General features: G+C 42.1%; 1 protein-coding gene across 2 annotated transcripts; it reads left to right on the top strand.

Moving 5' to 3' along the window:
* The first annotated feature begins 317 nt into the window (after nucleotides 1–317).
* Nucleotides 318–5,584, top strand: LOC123445471 (heterogeneous nuclear ribonucleoproteins A2/B1-like). 2 transcript variants are annotated; one of them, XM_045122455.1, is made up of 14 exons: nucleotides 318–425; nucleotides 1,054–1,174; nucleotides 1,271–1,360; nucleotides 1,834–1,899; nucleotides 2,256–2,321; nucleotides 2,431–2,525; nucleotides 2,615–2,660; nucleotides 3,280–3,334; nucleotides 3,900–3,976; nucleotides 4,091–4,247; nucleotides 4,380–4,513; nucleotides 4,592–4,696; nucleotides 4,814–4,954; nucleotides 5,132–5,584. In XM_045122455.1, exons 2-14 carry the CDS (start codon nucleotides 1,157–1,159, stop codon nucleotides 5,195–5,197), a joined length of 1,116 nt encoding a protein of 371 aa, XP_044978390.1. In that variant the 5' UTR covers nucleotides 318–425; nucleotides 1,054–1,156; the 3' UTR covers nucleotides 5,198–5,584. The 2 variants fall into 2 exon arrangements, with proteins under 2 accessions (XP_044978390.1, XP_044978391.1); XM_045122456.1 differs by lacking the exon at nucleotides 1,834–1,899 and having other exon boundaries at nucleotides 319–425.
* The last annotated feature ends 8,924 nt before the right edge of the window (nucleotides 5,585–14,508 follow it).

Here is a 14,508-nt window from a genome sequence, read left to right as displayed (position 1 = left end):
AACAAATTAATAGTCAACTCTTCTCTCCTATATAGATAAGTGATGCACCTGTCAGGTTTCTCAATAACAAAACCAAAAACAAAACTAGAGTTCAAAAAATCCACCTGTATAGTTCCATGAAAATATTATTTTAGTCCATAAAGAAAATAGTTCATTGAAAAAAAAAAGCCTACGCATAGAACAGCACCTGCCCACTTCATTCAAAGCAAGGGCCACAAGTTCGATAAAGAAACAAGCCGAGGCCTTTCTTGCAAAGAAACAATGCAAGCGCAGTGTGCAGTACAGTCTTCTAAAAAAAGAAAAGAAAAAAAGAAAGGTAGGAAGGAGAATAACAAAAGACGAGCAAGCCGAGCTCCGCTCTGCTCCGCCGACGGGACCGCGCCGGCGAGCTCCCATCCCTTCCACCGAACCGCATCGCCTCGGAGGTAGCCCCTCTCCCGCCCCCTCGCCCTCCTCCGTCCCCCGCTCCACCCCACCCCACCGGAACGGCCCCGTTCCTGTCTAGATCCACACATCGGCCCGGCCCCGCCTCGGATCGATTTCTTTACTCCGCCGGCGACGAACCCTAGCTTCCCTCGGAGCCAGAGCAATGTGTCCCTCCCAAACATCTGTTCCCTTCTGGGCCCGTCGCGTTTCCCCTTCTCGGTGGGGACTGCAAATCGCGGCTTGCTTCCCAATCATTCCGGCCCCTCGTTAGGCCCGCCCGCCCTTGTCCGCTTGACACTGACACTGCATCGGGCCGTCTTTTGTCTATACATACACTAGCACTAGCACTAGCACTAGCAAGTTGCTGCATGATGCTGTCGCCTTTAGCTTATGGACAAGCACCTTTGTGTTAATTATAGCTTAAAGCACCTGTTTTTATTGCCATCCCTTGGGCCCTGCTTGGAATGAGTTAAAGCACCCGTTTTTACCTTCACTGAAGCACTGCTGTAGCTCCATTTTGTTTGCTTTCAGCGCTTAGCGTCGAGAAGAGAGGATTTTTTTTTCTCTTTTATCCATGTGAATGTATATTTTTTTTCCTCATGATAGCTTGGTGATTGTTGGGAACAGGGAAGACTGCTTGAGAGTTGAGACTTGAGAGTGTTCCTGGGCCCAGAAACACAAGAAGAGAGCTGAAGGGTTTGTGTGGCTTTCCTCTGGAACCAGTATAATAATGGGCACAAAGCTTGTGGTAAGGTTCTGAACTTAAGTTCCCTCAGGAAAAACATTCTATGCATAAATGCATCTCTTGCCACGTAACGAGGATGTGACGGTAATGTGTCCCTAGGTTTTTGGGCTGCCCTGGGATGTGGACAGCGAAGGACTACGAAAGCATATGGCCAAGTTTGGACCCCTGGAGGATTGTGTTGTCATGAAGGTTTGCAGCAATTTCACGTTTCATGTTCAAACGTCATCCGCCATGCTCATTAATTCCCCCTTTCAGTACAAATTATACACCCCTCTCTTCAAATTTACGAAAAACCATTACCTCTTATACTTGGTCTGTTTGGTAATATATTGCACATTTTATTCCTTTTAAGAGTGAGTTTGCTTTGCAGTGTATATTATACTATATGCTAATTTTCTTTGAGATTTAGAATTATTTAATGTCATCTTCCTTTTAAAGGAATAATTAAGATCTAATTTCCCAACGTAGATGTCCAACATATCCTCTCAATTTAACGGTGATTAAGTTTCAGAAGTCATTGGCCACAGCTATCTATACCATTCCTTGCCTTTTTTTTATCTATACCATCATGCAGTGTTTACCAGCTCACAGCATGAGTGGGTCATCTATACACTGATTGCTGTACCGATTTACCCCAGTATTTATTTCTTCTTGAAAAATAGGATCGCTTATCCGGTCGATCTCGTGGGTTTGGCTACGTAACGTTCTCATCTGCTGATGATGTCAAGGTTGTAAAGGAAATATTTGCCCATTCTCTCTATTTGACTTATTTGATTATACTTTTTTCTCAAGCCATTGGAAGGTAGCTCAGTAACACCTTACTTACTTTAGGAAAGTAGTTTGCTAACACCGTTCCATTGACCTAATCTATTGTGTATAATTTGCAACTATTTACTCCCTCCGTTCCTAAATATAAGACCTTCTAGAGATTACACTATAGACTACATACGGAGCAAAATGAGTGAATCTATACTCTAAAATATGTCTATATACATCTGTATATAGTCCATAGTGTAATCTCTAGAAGGTCTTATATTTAGGAACGGAGGGAGTACATCTGAATCATTTTTCATCCTTTTTTCAGAATGTTCTTGAGTTTAAGCATTTTCTTAGGAACCGGGCTCTAGAAGTGAAGATAGCAACTCCCAGGGTATACAATATACATATATTTCCCCTTTTCTGTTATCCGTTGGCTCTAAATTGATTGGTGTCAAACCTTAGTTGAATAATGATTATAGTGCATTTTACTCTTAACACAGGAAGAAATGAAACCACAGCCACAGGGAACAAAAACAGCTACTAGGATATTTGTTGGTCGAATTCCGCAATCTGCAGATGAGTCAATGTTCCGCAGGTGAGCTGTAGCCTTATCTGTTTTTTCCTTTCCTGATTTACTTTGTGACTCTATCAGCACTTGTCTGAACTATAATGTTTGCCTAACAGGCATTTTGAAGCGTTTGGAGAAATTATCGATCTTTACATGCCAAAGGTTTGAAAATCTGGAACTGATTTACCTTTAACTCGGATCTCGCATAGAGAAACTGTTGTTTATTAAGGCATCTGTGTTAGTTGTCCCCTGCTCTGTTGATGAATTTCTCGAAAGAAAATGTGAATTAGGGGATGTTCTGCAGCGTCATAATTTATTGCATATATGTGTACTCAGAAGATTTGTCATGCAATTTTGATCATGGATATGTTGGCATAATGGTGAGGGTCTAAGGTAATGCCACTGTGGATGAAGTTATGTGAGTATGCATTTGTATATCAGCACATTTCTTCAAGGCCTACCTTAGACCCTTACTCTTATGCGGGTGTGCACTTTTCGTATTTTCTGAACCCCTCTAGAGGCATGCTTCTTATATTATATTGGACAGTGCCAGTGAAGACGACAAGGATTAAAAGTATATCAGCACACACTTTAAGAATTTTGATTCATATTGTCCTGTGGATGCAAACTGTATTAAGTTTCTGTTGTGTAAGTTCTTCATGTGGTGATAGTAAATCACTGTGCATTTGATGTGATGTGCTGTCACAAGAATGGAATAAACCACAGTTAGAGGTAGTATGATTTTACTCAAATGAATTCCATCTTTCTTTCAAATATGTAGGAGCATGGTTCAAAAGGTCATCGTGGAATTGGGTTCATCACTTTTCAGAGTGCAGGTGTGTTTACTGCTGTCTATGAAATCTTCCAGCATTCTTTTAGGCATGCAATCTATTTGGTCATGCGAGGGAACATCAATCTGATAAAGTAGAATGATTTAGATTGTTATGTTGTAGTTGCGTATTTGGCACGAGCAGTACTACAGCACAATTTTGCCTGTACAGTAATAAACATTAAATCATTTTGTATATTTGTCTGTTGGAGTTCACTGGCTGAGATATGATGTTCATGCACATTATTGTTCACCATTTTAGTTGTGGTTTTGTGGCAGAAAACATGCATGTTCTATAGTAAGATAGATTTGGAAATGTGAAATCATATGCAATCAAGGGTACCTTATCCACTTTTTGGGACCCATTTACAGTTGGGAAAGCTAGCTTGGAAATGTTGTCTTCTGCTCACTCTTTACGCAGGAGCAATAACGCTCTTTCTCCTCCTAAGCATATATGTCCATGTTCTTTTTTCCTCACGATCCGTATTTGGTCTTGATTCTTCCTAAATTTCATATGATCACTCCGTTTGTGTTTATACTGCCTTATTTTTATCTTGGTAATAATTGAACAGAATCTGTAGACAGTATCATGCAAGAGTCACATGAGTTGGATGGAACAACTCTACATGTTGACCATGCAACTCCAAAGGTACTTATCCTATTCCAAAACAGAGAGTTTGAATATAGTGACTACTTCTGTTCGGCCATATCTCATGGCACATACTTTTTATAGTATGCATTTCTTAATACCTGAAAATATCAGGATGAAGATATCAGACATCCTCCAAGCAGGGCATTTCAGGATGGGGGTGACTATGGCCTTGGCTATGGCGCATATGATGTATACATTGCAGCCACTACCATGTTTGGAGCTGTGGGCCCACCAACACGGTATGATCATCAAGGACCAGCTTACGGAAGTAAGTCCTTCGATCATCCGTGGATCAGCTTATGGAAGTAAATCCTTTTTTATGAAGTGTAATCTATATTTGACATACAAGAAACTTCATCTGTGGATTGAGTACCATTTCTGGTTGACCTACATTGAAAAGGAGGATACAGTGGATCCCCTCAAGGAATAGGCAAAAAGATATTTGTTGGTGGGCTTCCACAAGGAGCAAAGAAAGATGACCTAAGGAATTACTTTGGTGGATTTGGCGGGGTTGCAGATGTGTTTATTCCAAGGGTGAGGCTAAGGCTTCCATCATCTGTGTCTGTATGGTGTTTCCCTTTTGTTTTCTTAATTTCTTTGTTTCTCTTTTAGGATCCTAAAGGAAGTGGCCATCGAGGTTTTGGTTTTGTCACCTTTTCTGATGAGGGTGTGGCAGATAACATAGCTGACAAAAGCCATGAAATTCTTGGATGTAAGGTAAGGCTGTGGGTGCTTCCTTGACATTGCTCCCCTTTCATCTAATGGAGGGAAGTATGATCGCCTTGACCCCAGCTTTCGTTTGGACAGAAAATTACTGAAGTTCCATCATTTCAGGTCATAGTAGACATAGCTGCACCGCCTAGGGGTGATTCCAGTGGTCGTTTCACTGACCCCATGCCCGGCGTGGACCTTAATGCACCACCTTATGGCTCTATGCGACCTTTTGGCATGTTCTGCGGCAACCTGGGTTATGACGTAAGTACACAAATCCGTTCCACGTTTGTAGGTTTATGTATAAATTGATCTGCTCAAGTAGGTTCCTTCAAAACAGAGAACTAGCTTTAAATCGGTTCTTTTGTAGTTTCGACAAGCTGTTTCTTAAACATATATACACAGCAACAATCCTCTTACCAAATGCTTGCCATCTTCCAGCAAGGCTATGGTCCCAGCGGAAGCGGCAGCAGATCAAGAACGGATGGGCGGCATCGGCCTTACTGATTTGGCCTGTGCTCGTCTCGTTGATGTTACACGCGTCCCTGTTTGGTGATGATTTCACTGGTATTGGTAGTCAGCTGATTGTGGACTTGTGGTGGTGCTGTGTTTTCCTAGCTGTGTAGGCTGCTGGTTGGTTTGGGGATTGTAGTCGACGTTTCAAACTAACCTGGGTGTGTCATGGTGTGAACCTCACAAACCCCGGTTCCATTACCTCTGATAGTGGAATCCGCGGTGTCGAATCGTATGGATAGAGGAACAAGTCTATCTCTAGGTCAATTGTGTAAAGAAATGGTAACTCTTTCAGCTGCTAGATTGTACTGTAACTTGGTAAGCTCATGTGTACCTTCAGTGGGATGTTTCATGTTTGTCATGGTTATTTTGCCTTCGAAACGCATATATGGGGTTCCTGTGCTGCATTTAGTACGAAGAGAGTGAAGAGATGATCGACGCAGATGTATCGAGTTCCGTGGAGGCATTCTCTATAATTACAATCTGCTTATAGAAACAAAAAGATCTGTGTGCTAAAAAATATGAAAAACATTTACAACAATAATGATATTCTGTCCAAATGAAAGCTGCCATAAAATTGGAAATTGAACCCAATCTGCATGTTGAGTGAAAAACAAAAGACAAATCCAACATGATGTTGTTGAGGGCCGAATTCATAGCCGAGCTCAGTTTAGTCACTACTCAGGGATAGTTTAGCCTTTTTTTGGTTTGTTGATGAAGTGTGTTTTGAAGTTGGATCTCAAATTTTTGAGACTTGATGTTTACATGCTTTGTCTACATCAGTCAATTTTATTCTATTTTTTTCAAATCATGATTTATAAGTTATAACAAGATTTTCGGAGTACTCCAAACCCTGAGAGTACTTGATACGTTCACAAGGTTTGCGTTTCTGTGGAACTGAACTAACAAACATCTACAGCTAACGACGAATTCATACAACAAGTAGCTAGTTTTGGCCGCCGTCCGAGATTGAAGATCGACGTTGTCATGGTCATTTTTTACCAGCAAAGTGGTAACTGGTCTGACAGATGTAGGATCGAAGATGGAATGTGGCCGGCCGTTGACGCCAACAAGGTATCAAGTTTAGATTGTACTAGTTCTTTTTTTAGGGGAAAGTTTAGATTGCAGGCTAAAATAGTGAAGCTGTAAAATAGGTGTTCCGCGGATCCTGTAACTCCGTGGAGCCGGTGGATAGCCGAACAGGCCTAGGATCTATCTCTGTTCCACGGGCAACCAGTCCATCAACTCATGGATCACTTGCCATCCTCTCCGTTGTGTCAAGTCAAATACGCCGAATCATGCCGCCTGAGTAGGTTTACCAATATTCTTGGGCATGCCGGCACGACGCCGCCGTCGATCATTTCCACTCCACTCCCCTGCTACAGCAATCATGACTAGCTTCTTTACAAGCTTACTACTACTCCCTCCGTTCCTAAATATAAGTCTTTTAAGAGATTTCATTAGAAGTCTACATACGGAACAAAATGAATGAAATCTATATTTTAAAATATGTTTAAATACATGTGTATGTAGTCTACTAATGGAATCTTTAAAAAGACTTATATTTAGAAACGAAGGGAGTACTACCAAACGCTAGCCAAGCCATGGTAGAGGAAGCAGAGCAGAAACAGAGGAGATCAGATGACCGCATCTTCTCCCACCCCGCCCCTAGAGCTCCTGCATGGCGCTTAACGTGCCGTGGAGTGAATCAGCACACACGCACCCAAGCCCATCAATGCAATGTTGCTAGGTGACATGCACGCTCGCTCGGTTCTTTGCCCCCGCTTCATTCCGTCAATAAACGGGCACTAGTAGAAAAAGTGCATTTGGCCTGAATTCTTTAGTCCCGGCCTGCCTCTAGGCCGGGACTAAAGGTCCGGTCACGTCATCTTAAATCGCACGAGGCTTTGGTCCCGACCCGTAAGGAGCCTTTATTTCCGGTTTGTGTCTCAAACCGGGACTGAAGGGTTTGGAGAATTTAGTCCCGGTTCGTGTCTTGAACCTTTAGTCCCGGTTCGTGTCTCGAACCGGGACTAAAGGATTTGGAGGATTTAGTCCCGGTTGGTGTCTTGAACCGGGACTAAAGGGTAGACCTTTAGTCCCGGTTCGTGACACGAACCGGGACTAAAGGTGTTCAGATTTTTTTTCTGTTTTTAAATTCTTGTTTGTAGTTTTTGTTTTAAATTGCTTATATCTTTTAGGATATTTGATGTTTTTGATTGATTCTTTTTGCATTAGATTCAAAATTTTGTCTAGTTTCTGTTTGTGCCATTAGTTTTCAAATTTGAATGGTTTAAATTTAAATTTGTTTAAATTTGCTTCAAACCCAGTTTTTGAATAACTTGAGTTTACAAATAGTTTTTAATTTAATTCTTTTTGCTCCCACTCATGTGTTAGATTGTTGTCACAGTAAGATTTATTTGATTATTTTTAGAATAATTTAAATTAGGATTTTAATTAAAGAAATATTGTTTTGCTTATATAGTTATTTTAGTCATTTAATTGTTGTTTTTTATTATTTTTACTTAGTTCTTTCTGTAGATTTTAACATGTTGTAGTATGGTGCATATTTAATGCACAAAAAAAATCTACAGTTCAATTAATTTTTAAAAAATGCCTTTGTAGCAGATGGGTTTTCGTCTGAAACCTTGATACTTTGAGTTTTGTAGAAAATAAACAAAAATGATAAAATCTTCAAAAAATAAAATCTTTTGAGATGTTGTTAGGTTTTAGTGTCTAGTCGGTATAGAAATTTTGAGATATGAATTTTGACCGTTTTTGCAAAAAAAGGAAAAAAAATTAAACGGCTATAACTTTTGCATACGACGTCCAAAAAAAATTAATATATAAAAAAACTAGAAAAAATTGGTACTCGATTTCACCCGGGCTTGCCCGGTGAAGTTTTCTCACATGCTCAAAATTCCAAATGGAAAAAAAATTATTTCAAAAAGAAGTTTTCTCACATGCTCGAGTTGAAGTAGTGAAAGGATGGGTGATCGGTCGGGAAGTTAGACGATTTGAAATGAGTGATCCACGCTAGAGTAGTGAGGATGGGTGATTAGAGATTAAATTGTCAAATAATTCAAAGATTAGAAAATTGGAATAAAACATAAAAAATATTCAATTTTTTTTTTAAATCTACCTTTTCGGGTCAAACAAACAAAAAAACAGACGGATCCTTTAGTCCCGGTTCGTAAGTAGAACCGGGACTGAAGGTACTCTCTCCGAGGCGGCCACGTGGAGCACCTTTGATCCCGGCTTGGAACAGGGCCGGGACTAAAGGTTAGGCCTTTAGTCCCGGTTGGTGAACCGGGACTAAAGCCCTTATGGGCCGGGACTAAAGGCCCTGTCCCCACTAGTGGGGTGACCGGTCGACCGTTGACCTAAAATAATCCCAGATTTTGGAAAAGGTTCATGAAGTTGGAAGAAATATATGTGGATTTGAAAACGATATTCATGAAGTTGAAAAAGTTCACATATTCGAATTTTTTCCATGAATTTGATTTTTTAATATGAAAAAGTTCACGTGTGTTAAAAATGTTCATGATTTTTACAAACAGTGTTTGTAAGTTCGGAAAATCTAAAAAAAACATGAATTTGGAAAAAGTTCACGGATTAAGAAAAGTTCAGAAATTGAAAAAAATGTCCATGAATTTTGACAAAGTTGGAGATTTAGATTTTTTTTACTAATGTGGAAAAACTTTGAGTTTTAAGAAAAGAAAAAAAAAAGGGGAAAGAGTTTTCTTTGAAAGAGTAGCTAAACAAAACAAACAAAACTAAAACAAGATGGGAAGCATATAGAAGCTTCCTAAAATTGAAATGCAACGGCGCTCACTAAAACCTGGCTTGTGTTTTGTACACTTTTTTAGTGTTATGTGCGCTACATACATTTGACGCGCTGATAAAAAAACATAAATGAGCCTAGCCCATGAGCGAGGGGTGTGCGCTCTGTAGAAAAACAAAGGAGCAAGCGCCATAAGCGCCGAACAGGACCCTCTCTTTTATTTCTTCTTCCTATACTAAAATATCACATATCTATTTCTCCCTTCATCCTCCTCCATCATCCATGGCCTAAGGGAGTGTTCCGAATCCCTCTGCTCCAGACTCAGCTTACAAAGGGGATAGAGTTGCAGACTAAAATAGTGAAGCTGTAAAATAGGTGTTCCGCAGATCGTGTAACTCCACGGAACCGGTGGATAGTCGAACATGCCTAGGATCTAGCTCCGTTCCACGGGCGACGACTCCATCCACTAACGCATCACTTGTCATCCTCTCCGTTGTGTCAAGTCAAATACGTCGAATCCCGAGTAGGTCTACCAATATTCTTCTGCATGCCGGCACGGCGCCGTCGTCAATCGTTTCCACTCCACTCCACTGCTGCGCTAACCATGACTAGCTTCTTTACAAACTTACTACTACTACCAAACGCTAGCCAAGCCAAGGTAGAAGGAGCAGAGCAGAAGCAAAGAAAATCAGATTGCCCCACCCCTAGAGTTCTTGCATGGCGCTTAACACGTCATGGAGTGAACCAGCGCCACGCGTTCAAGCCCATAAACGCAATCCTGCTAGCTGACATGCACGCTCGCTCGGTTCTTCACCCCATGCTTCATTCCGTCAGTCAACGGGTGACCGGTTGACATTTGACTTCAAAAAAATCCCTGATTTTGAAAAAGGTTCATGAAATTGGAAGAAATATTTGTGGATTTGAAAACAAAATTCATGAAGTTGAAAAAGTTTGCATATTCGTTTTTTTCATGAATTTGAATTTTATTTTGAATTTGAAAAAGTTAGCGTATCTTAAAAATGTTCATGATTTTGACAAAAAATGTTCACGGGTTCGAAAAATCTAAAACAATACATGAATTTGGAAAAAGTTCACGAATTTAAGAAAAGTTCAGAAGTTGAAAAAAAAAGTTCATGTATTTTAAAAAAGTTGGATATTTAGAAATATTTTACCAATGTGGAAAAACTTTCATTTTTAAGAAAAGAAGACAAAAAAGGGAAAATTGGAAAAGGAGTTTTTTTTAGAAAGTAGCTGAACAAAACAAACAAAATTAAAACAAGATGGGAAGCATCTAGAAGCTTCCTAAAATTGAAATGCAACCGCACTCGCTAAAACCTGGCTTGTGTGTTGTATACTTTTTTAATGCTATGTGTGCTACATACATTTGACGCGACGCGCTAATAAAAAAACATAAATGGGTCGAGCCCATTAGCGAGGGGGTGTGCGCTCTCTAGAAAAACAAAGGAGTAAGCCCCATAAGTGCCGAACACGACCCCCCCCCCCCTCTTTATTTCTTCTTCCTATACTAAAATATCACTTATCTATTTCTCCCTTCATCCTCGTGGCAAAATTAACAAAAATGACCCCTGGGGGGGAAAGAACTCACAGAGTGACCCCTCGGGGAAAATATTTCACCCGACTAACCCTTTTGTGTGGCGCCCGACACCTAGGCGCCACACTATAATGTGTGACGCCTAGCCGTTCGACACCACACCCCCCGACCACCTGGCAGAGAGGGCCCACCCCCCAGGCCGTGTGACGCCTAAGCCTCAGGCGTCACACATTGTAATGTGTGGCGCCGAACGCTTAGGCGCCACACATTGACTTAACAGGCACGGGCCAGCCTCCCTCCCCACCCCCTCCCCATTCCCCTCCCTATTCCCCTCCCCCAGCCCTCTCTCCCAGCCACGGGCCCCTCTTCAAATCCTTCTCCAAATCACCAAATCTGAAGGTCTGGATCGGGCATTTGGTGTCCAATCACTCCCTAAGGTAACCCCCACCTCTCCCCTCATTCTCATCCAAATAAAAATCTCTTGTGGTCTTTTTTGCAAATTTGAGGAAACCCTGGTTTTTCATGAAATGTGGGATGTATATGATATTGTTGTATTTGTTTGTATGTTAGGATAAGGGGTATGATGGGGTTAGGATTAGGATTGTTTAGATGTTTGCATTATGGTTGTTTTAGGGTTAGGCTATGGTTAGGCTAGGGTTAGGGATGTTTGGTTGTGTTAGGGTTATGATGGGGTTAGGGTTATGGATGTTAGTACATCTTGTAGTTGTATGATTGCTTATAAAAAAGTTATATGTTTTGTTGTTTAGGGATGGGAAGAACATGTGTTTATGTTCATCACGTGGACAAGGATGCCTTTTTAAAAGGCAATATTGATCCGGACCCGGATGAGCTTGACATGGTGTTCGATTTGTGTCCTAGCTATGATGAATTGTTGGAACAAGTCTGAAAGGATTTGAATTGGATGGACCCTAGTGATGTAGTTGAGTTTGATGGTAGGCATAATGTGAGATTCGGAATGCACATTCGTTGGAAGACCATGCGTGTCAACTCCGAGCAACGTTGGCTTGCATACAAGGATACGGTGGCCGAATCACTAGACAAGGCTCTAGAGTTATTTGCCATCAAAACAAATGTTCCTAACTTGTTGGATTTGAACCGGGTTGCCTCTCCAATTATTGAAGCTATTCCTGCACCCATCAACGAAGAGGCCAACATTGAACCTCTTTCTTGTGTCGATGAGGCCAACGAAGAGGTCAACATTGAACATGAACCATTGCTAGAGGCTAATGATGAGCACGATGATGATGAGAATGATGGTAATGTTCTTCATGACAACAATCTTGGTGATTTGGACAAATATAATTTGCAAGAGACAATGGACCATTCTATTCCGTACTCACGTGGCTATGCATCTGAGTCTGGCGATGAGGGTCCCGATGAAGAAGTTGATGAGGAAGGGTTCACGGCAAAGGAGGCTGAAGCTTTCAGGAATGTATTAAAGCGTGATCACCGGACAACATTGTTCGAGGATCTTAGCCTTGCGGATGAAGCCCTGGTTGACGGAGGCGAAGGCATATTGTTTGGAGTTAGGCCACCTTCTCATCGGGACAGACATGGGAAGAATATTATTTTGCCGGGGTCAAAGTTCGAAACATTCTTTGAACTGAAGATGTGGTTGGATGAATATTCTGTTACGCATTATAGGCCACACAGAGTTGTTAATTCAAACATGAATCTGCGTTACACGGTTGCATGTGAGGATAGAGGGTGTCCTTGGATTGTCCGTGCAAGACCATGGAAAGGAGGGCCAGGATGGAACATTGTCGGTTGTATGCCTCACATGTGTCGAGGCAAGAGGGTTGATGGTGCCCTTTCGTCGCAAAGCCATAGACAACTCACCTCCAAGTTCATCGCTTATAGGCTTTCGAACTCCATCTCCTCTCTTCCTACAATGAGCATAAAAAGCGTACAAGACCTTGTGAAAGTCCTCTTTCACTACGAGGTGAAATATGGTAAGGCATGGAAAGCAAAGCAAGCCGCATTCAAGATGTTGTATGGTGATTGGGAGCAAGCATACAACCGCATACCTAGGTTGTTGGGAGCTATTGCCCACACTAACCCGGGCATGGTTCATGTGGTCGAGCCGTATGGGGAGAAAACAAGGATTCTCAATGGAAATAGGGTCCGCGTATTTGGCCGTGCATTTTGGGCATTTGAGCAATGTGTGAGGGCTTTTCAGCACTGTCGTCTTGTCATCTCCATCGATGGCACGTTTTTGACCGGCCAATTCAAGGGCACTTTGTTGGTTGCAATAGCAAGTGATGCCAATAACCGGTTGATGCCTTTGGCTTTTGCTCCAGGTGTCTTCTCTAGAATATCTTTATGAAAAGACGAAGTGCAGATTCTCCCTTTTTTCCTCCAGGTGTCTTCTCTAGAATATCTTCGGACTCATCAGCTTGTTTCTTGACCTCTTTGCGCTATGATCACAAGACAATGACATGCAAGTGAATAGGTGTACTAGCATTCATACTTAACATAGGTGAGCACACTTACCACAAAGTTCAGGACAGGGGCGAAGGAAGTTTGGTATCCTTCGCGAATTAACTTGTTGTAATCGCCATGGGAAAGTGCATCGTACTCAGTGGGTTCTTCCAATATGTCCTCCTCGTAAGCCGGCGGACAAATCTCGACACGAGTACTCTCCTGAAACCATCTTAGGTAGTTGTTGAACGCAAGCGGACAATGCTGGCGATGTTGGGTTCGATGCGCACTCGAAGCTGCCTGCACACTTTGCTCGAACATAATGACATAGTTCTTATGATGCTTATGCCAATCCTTGATCTTTCGCTGCCTCCTCCTATCCAACCTGCTTTTAACAAAACCCATCAGTAGCTCGCTCAACACTAAAAACAAAACTCATCAATACTTCTTTATTGTGCATGATTTTGTTACCTGTGAAGCTGTGTGTCGGTGTCCACCCACTCCGGCGGGTGTGGCTGAAACAACCCAAATTGATGCATCACACGATGCGGGAGATGAAATCAACCGCCCAATTGCATATAAGGGGACAACGCATTAGCCAAAGATGTTTTTCCTGCACGCATAGTGGATTGAGCTCGAACGTGTGTGCATCACCAAAGTTTGGCCCGGCACCATATGGTTGCCATTCCACCTACAACACAACATAAAAGGCACAATTCATTTTACTCACAACATAAAAGCTGGAAGTGAACTATGAAACCATCTTACCTGCTCAGGGGTAAGCGAATCCATCTCATTGGTGTATTGCTTGTACAATAGGTTCACTTCGCTTGCCACCTCTGATACCAAGTCCCACTTGTAAGCCCATGTAGGAAGCCGTACAGGGTTGCCGTGGTCATCCCAGGTATTCCACTTTGAGCTTTTAGGGCGTCCAACAGGTAGGCGTTCCCAGCTCCATACTGAAAGTAGGAGCATACAACCACCAACTCCACTGTCCTTTGTGGACCTGCGACAAGCATCGTCCAACTACAAGTAACAATAAACATGCATCAGTTTAGCAGAAAAGGATAACAGAGAGTACTTACTATTAACAATTTATTACCTGCCGATACAAGTAAGCCAGTGCGGCCGAGCCCCAACTGAACTTGTTGTCGAAAACAGTCTACGCCTTCAGCCACATCCATGGAGCATTCTTGCCAGTGCCGTCAGCGAAGATAGTCCTAGAGATGACGTACCACATGTACACGCGAGCATACCTCTGGATCACCTCGTCATCTGCGCCCTCAGGACAATGAGCAAAGTTCGCGGCAATCCAAATGAAAGGAGCGTCGGCCGGGACTCTATCTTTCTTCCCTCCATCTTCTACCTCCGGCTCCTGAGGCGACATACTAATAAGGGCCTCCATTTGTTGCCGCCATCCCTCGGAATCAGTGCTCATACAAAGAGGCTTCCCCTCGATCGGAAGTGCGGTGATCATGGAAACATCTTGAAGAGTAACTGTCATCTCTCCGGTCCGGAGGTGAAAAC

This window comes from Hordeum vulgare, chromosome 3H, assembly GCF_904849725.1.
Source record: "Hordeum vulgare subsp. vulgare chromosome 3H, MorexV3_pseudomolecules_assembly, whole genome shotgun sequence".
Lineage (NCBI taxonomy): Eukaryota > Viridiplantae > Streptophyta > Magnoliopsida > Poales > Poaceae > Hordeum > Hordeum vulgare.
This window is presented reverse-complemented; position numbering and strand designations above follow the sequence as displayed.

Bases quoted from the DNA above. Each gene is read 5' to 3' on its own strand.
- LOC123445471 (XM_045122455.1), top strand. The intron at 1,900-2,255 runs GTTGTAAAGGAA...TCCTTTTTTCAG, and splicing joins CATCTGCTGATGATGTCAAG to AATGTTCTTGAGTTTAAGCA. The intron at 2,661-3,279 runs GTTTGAAAATCT...TCAAATATGTAG, and splicing joins TCGATCTTTACATGCCAAAG to GAGCATGGTTCAAAAGGTCA.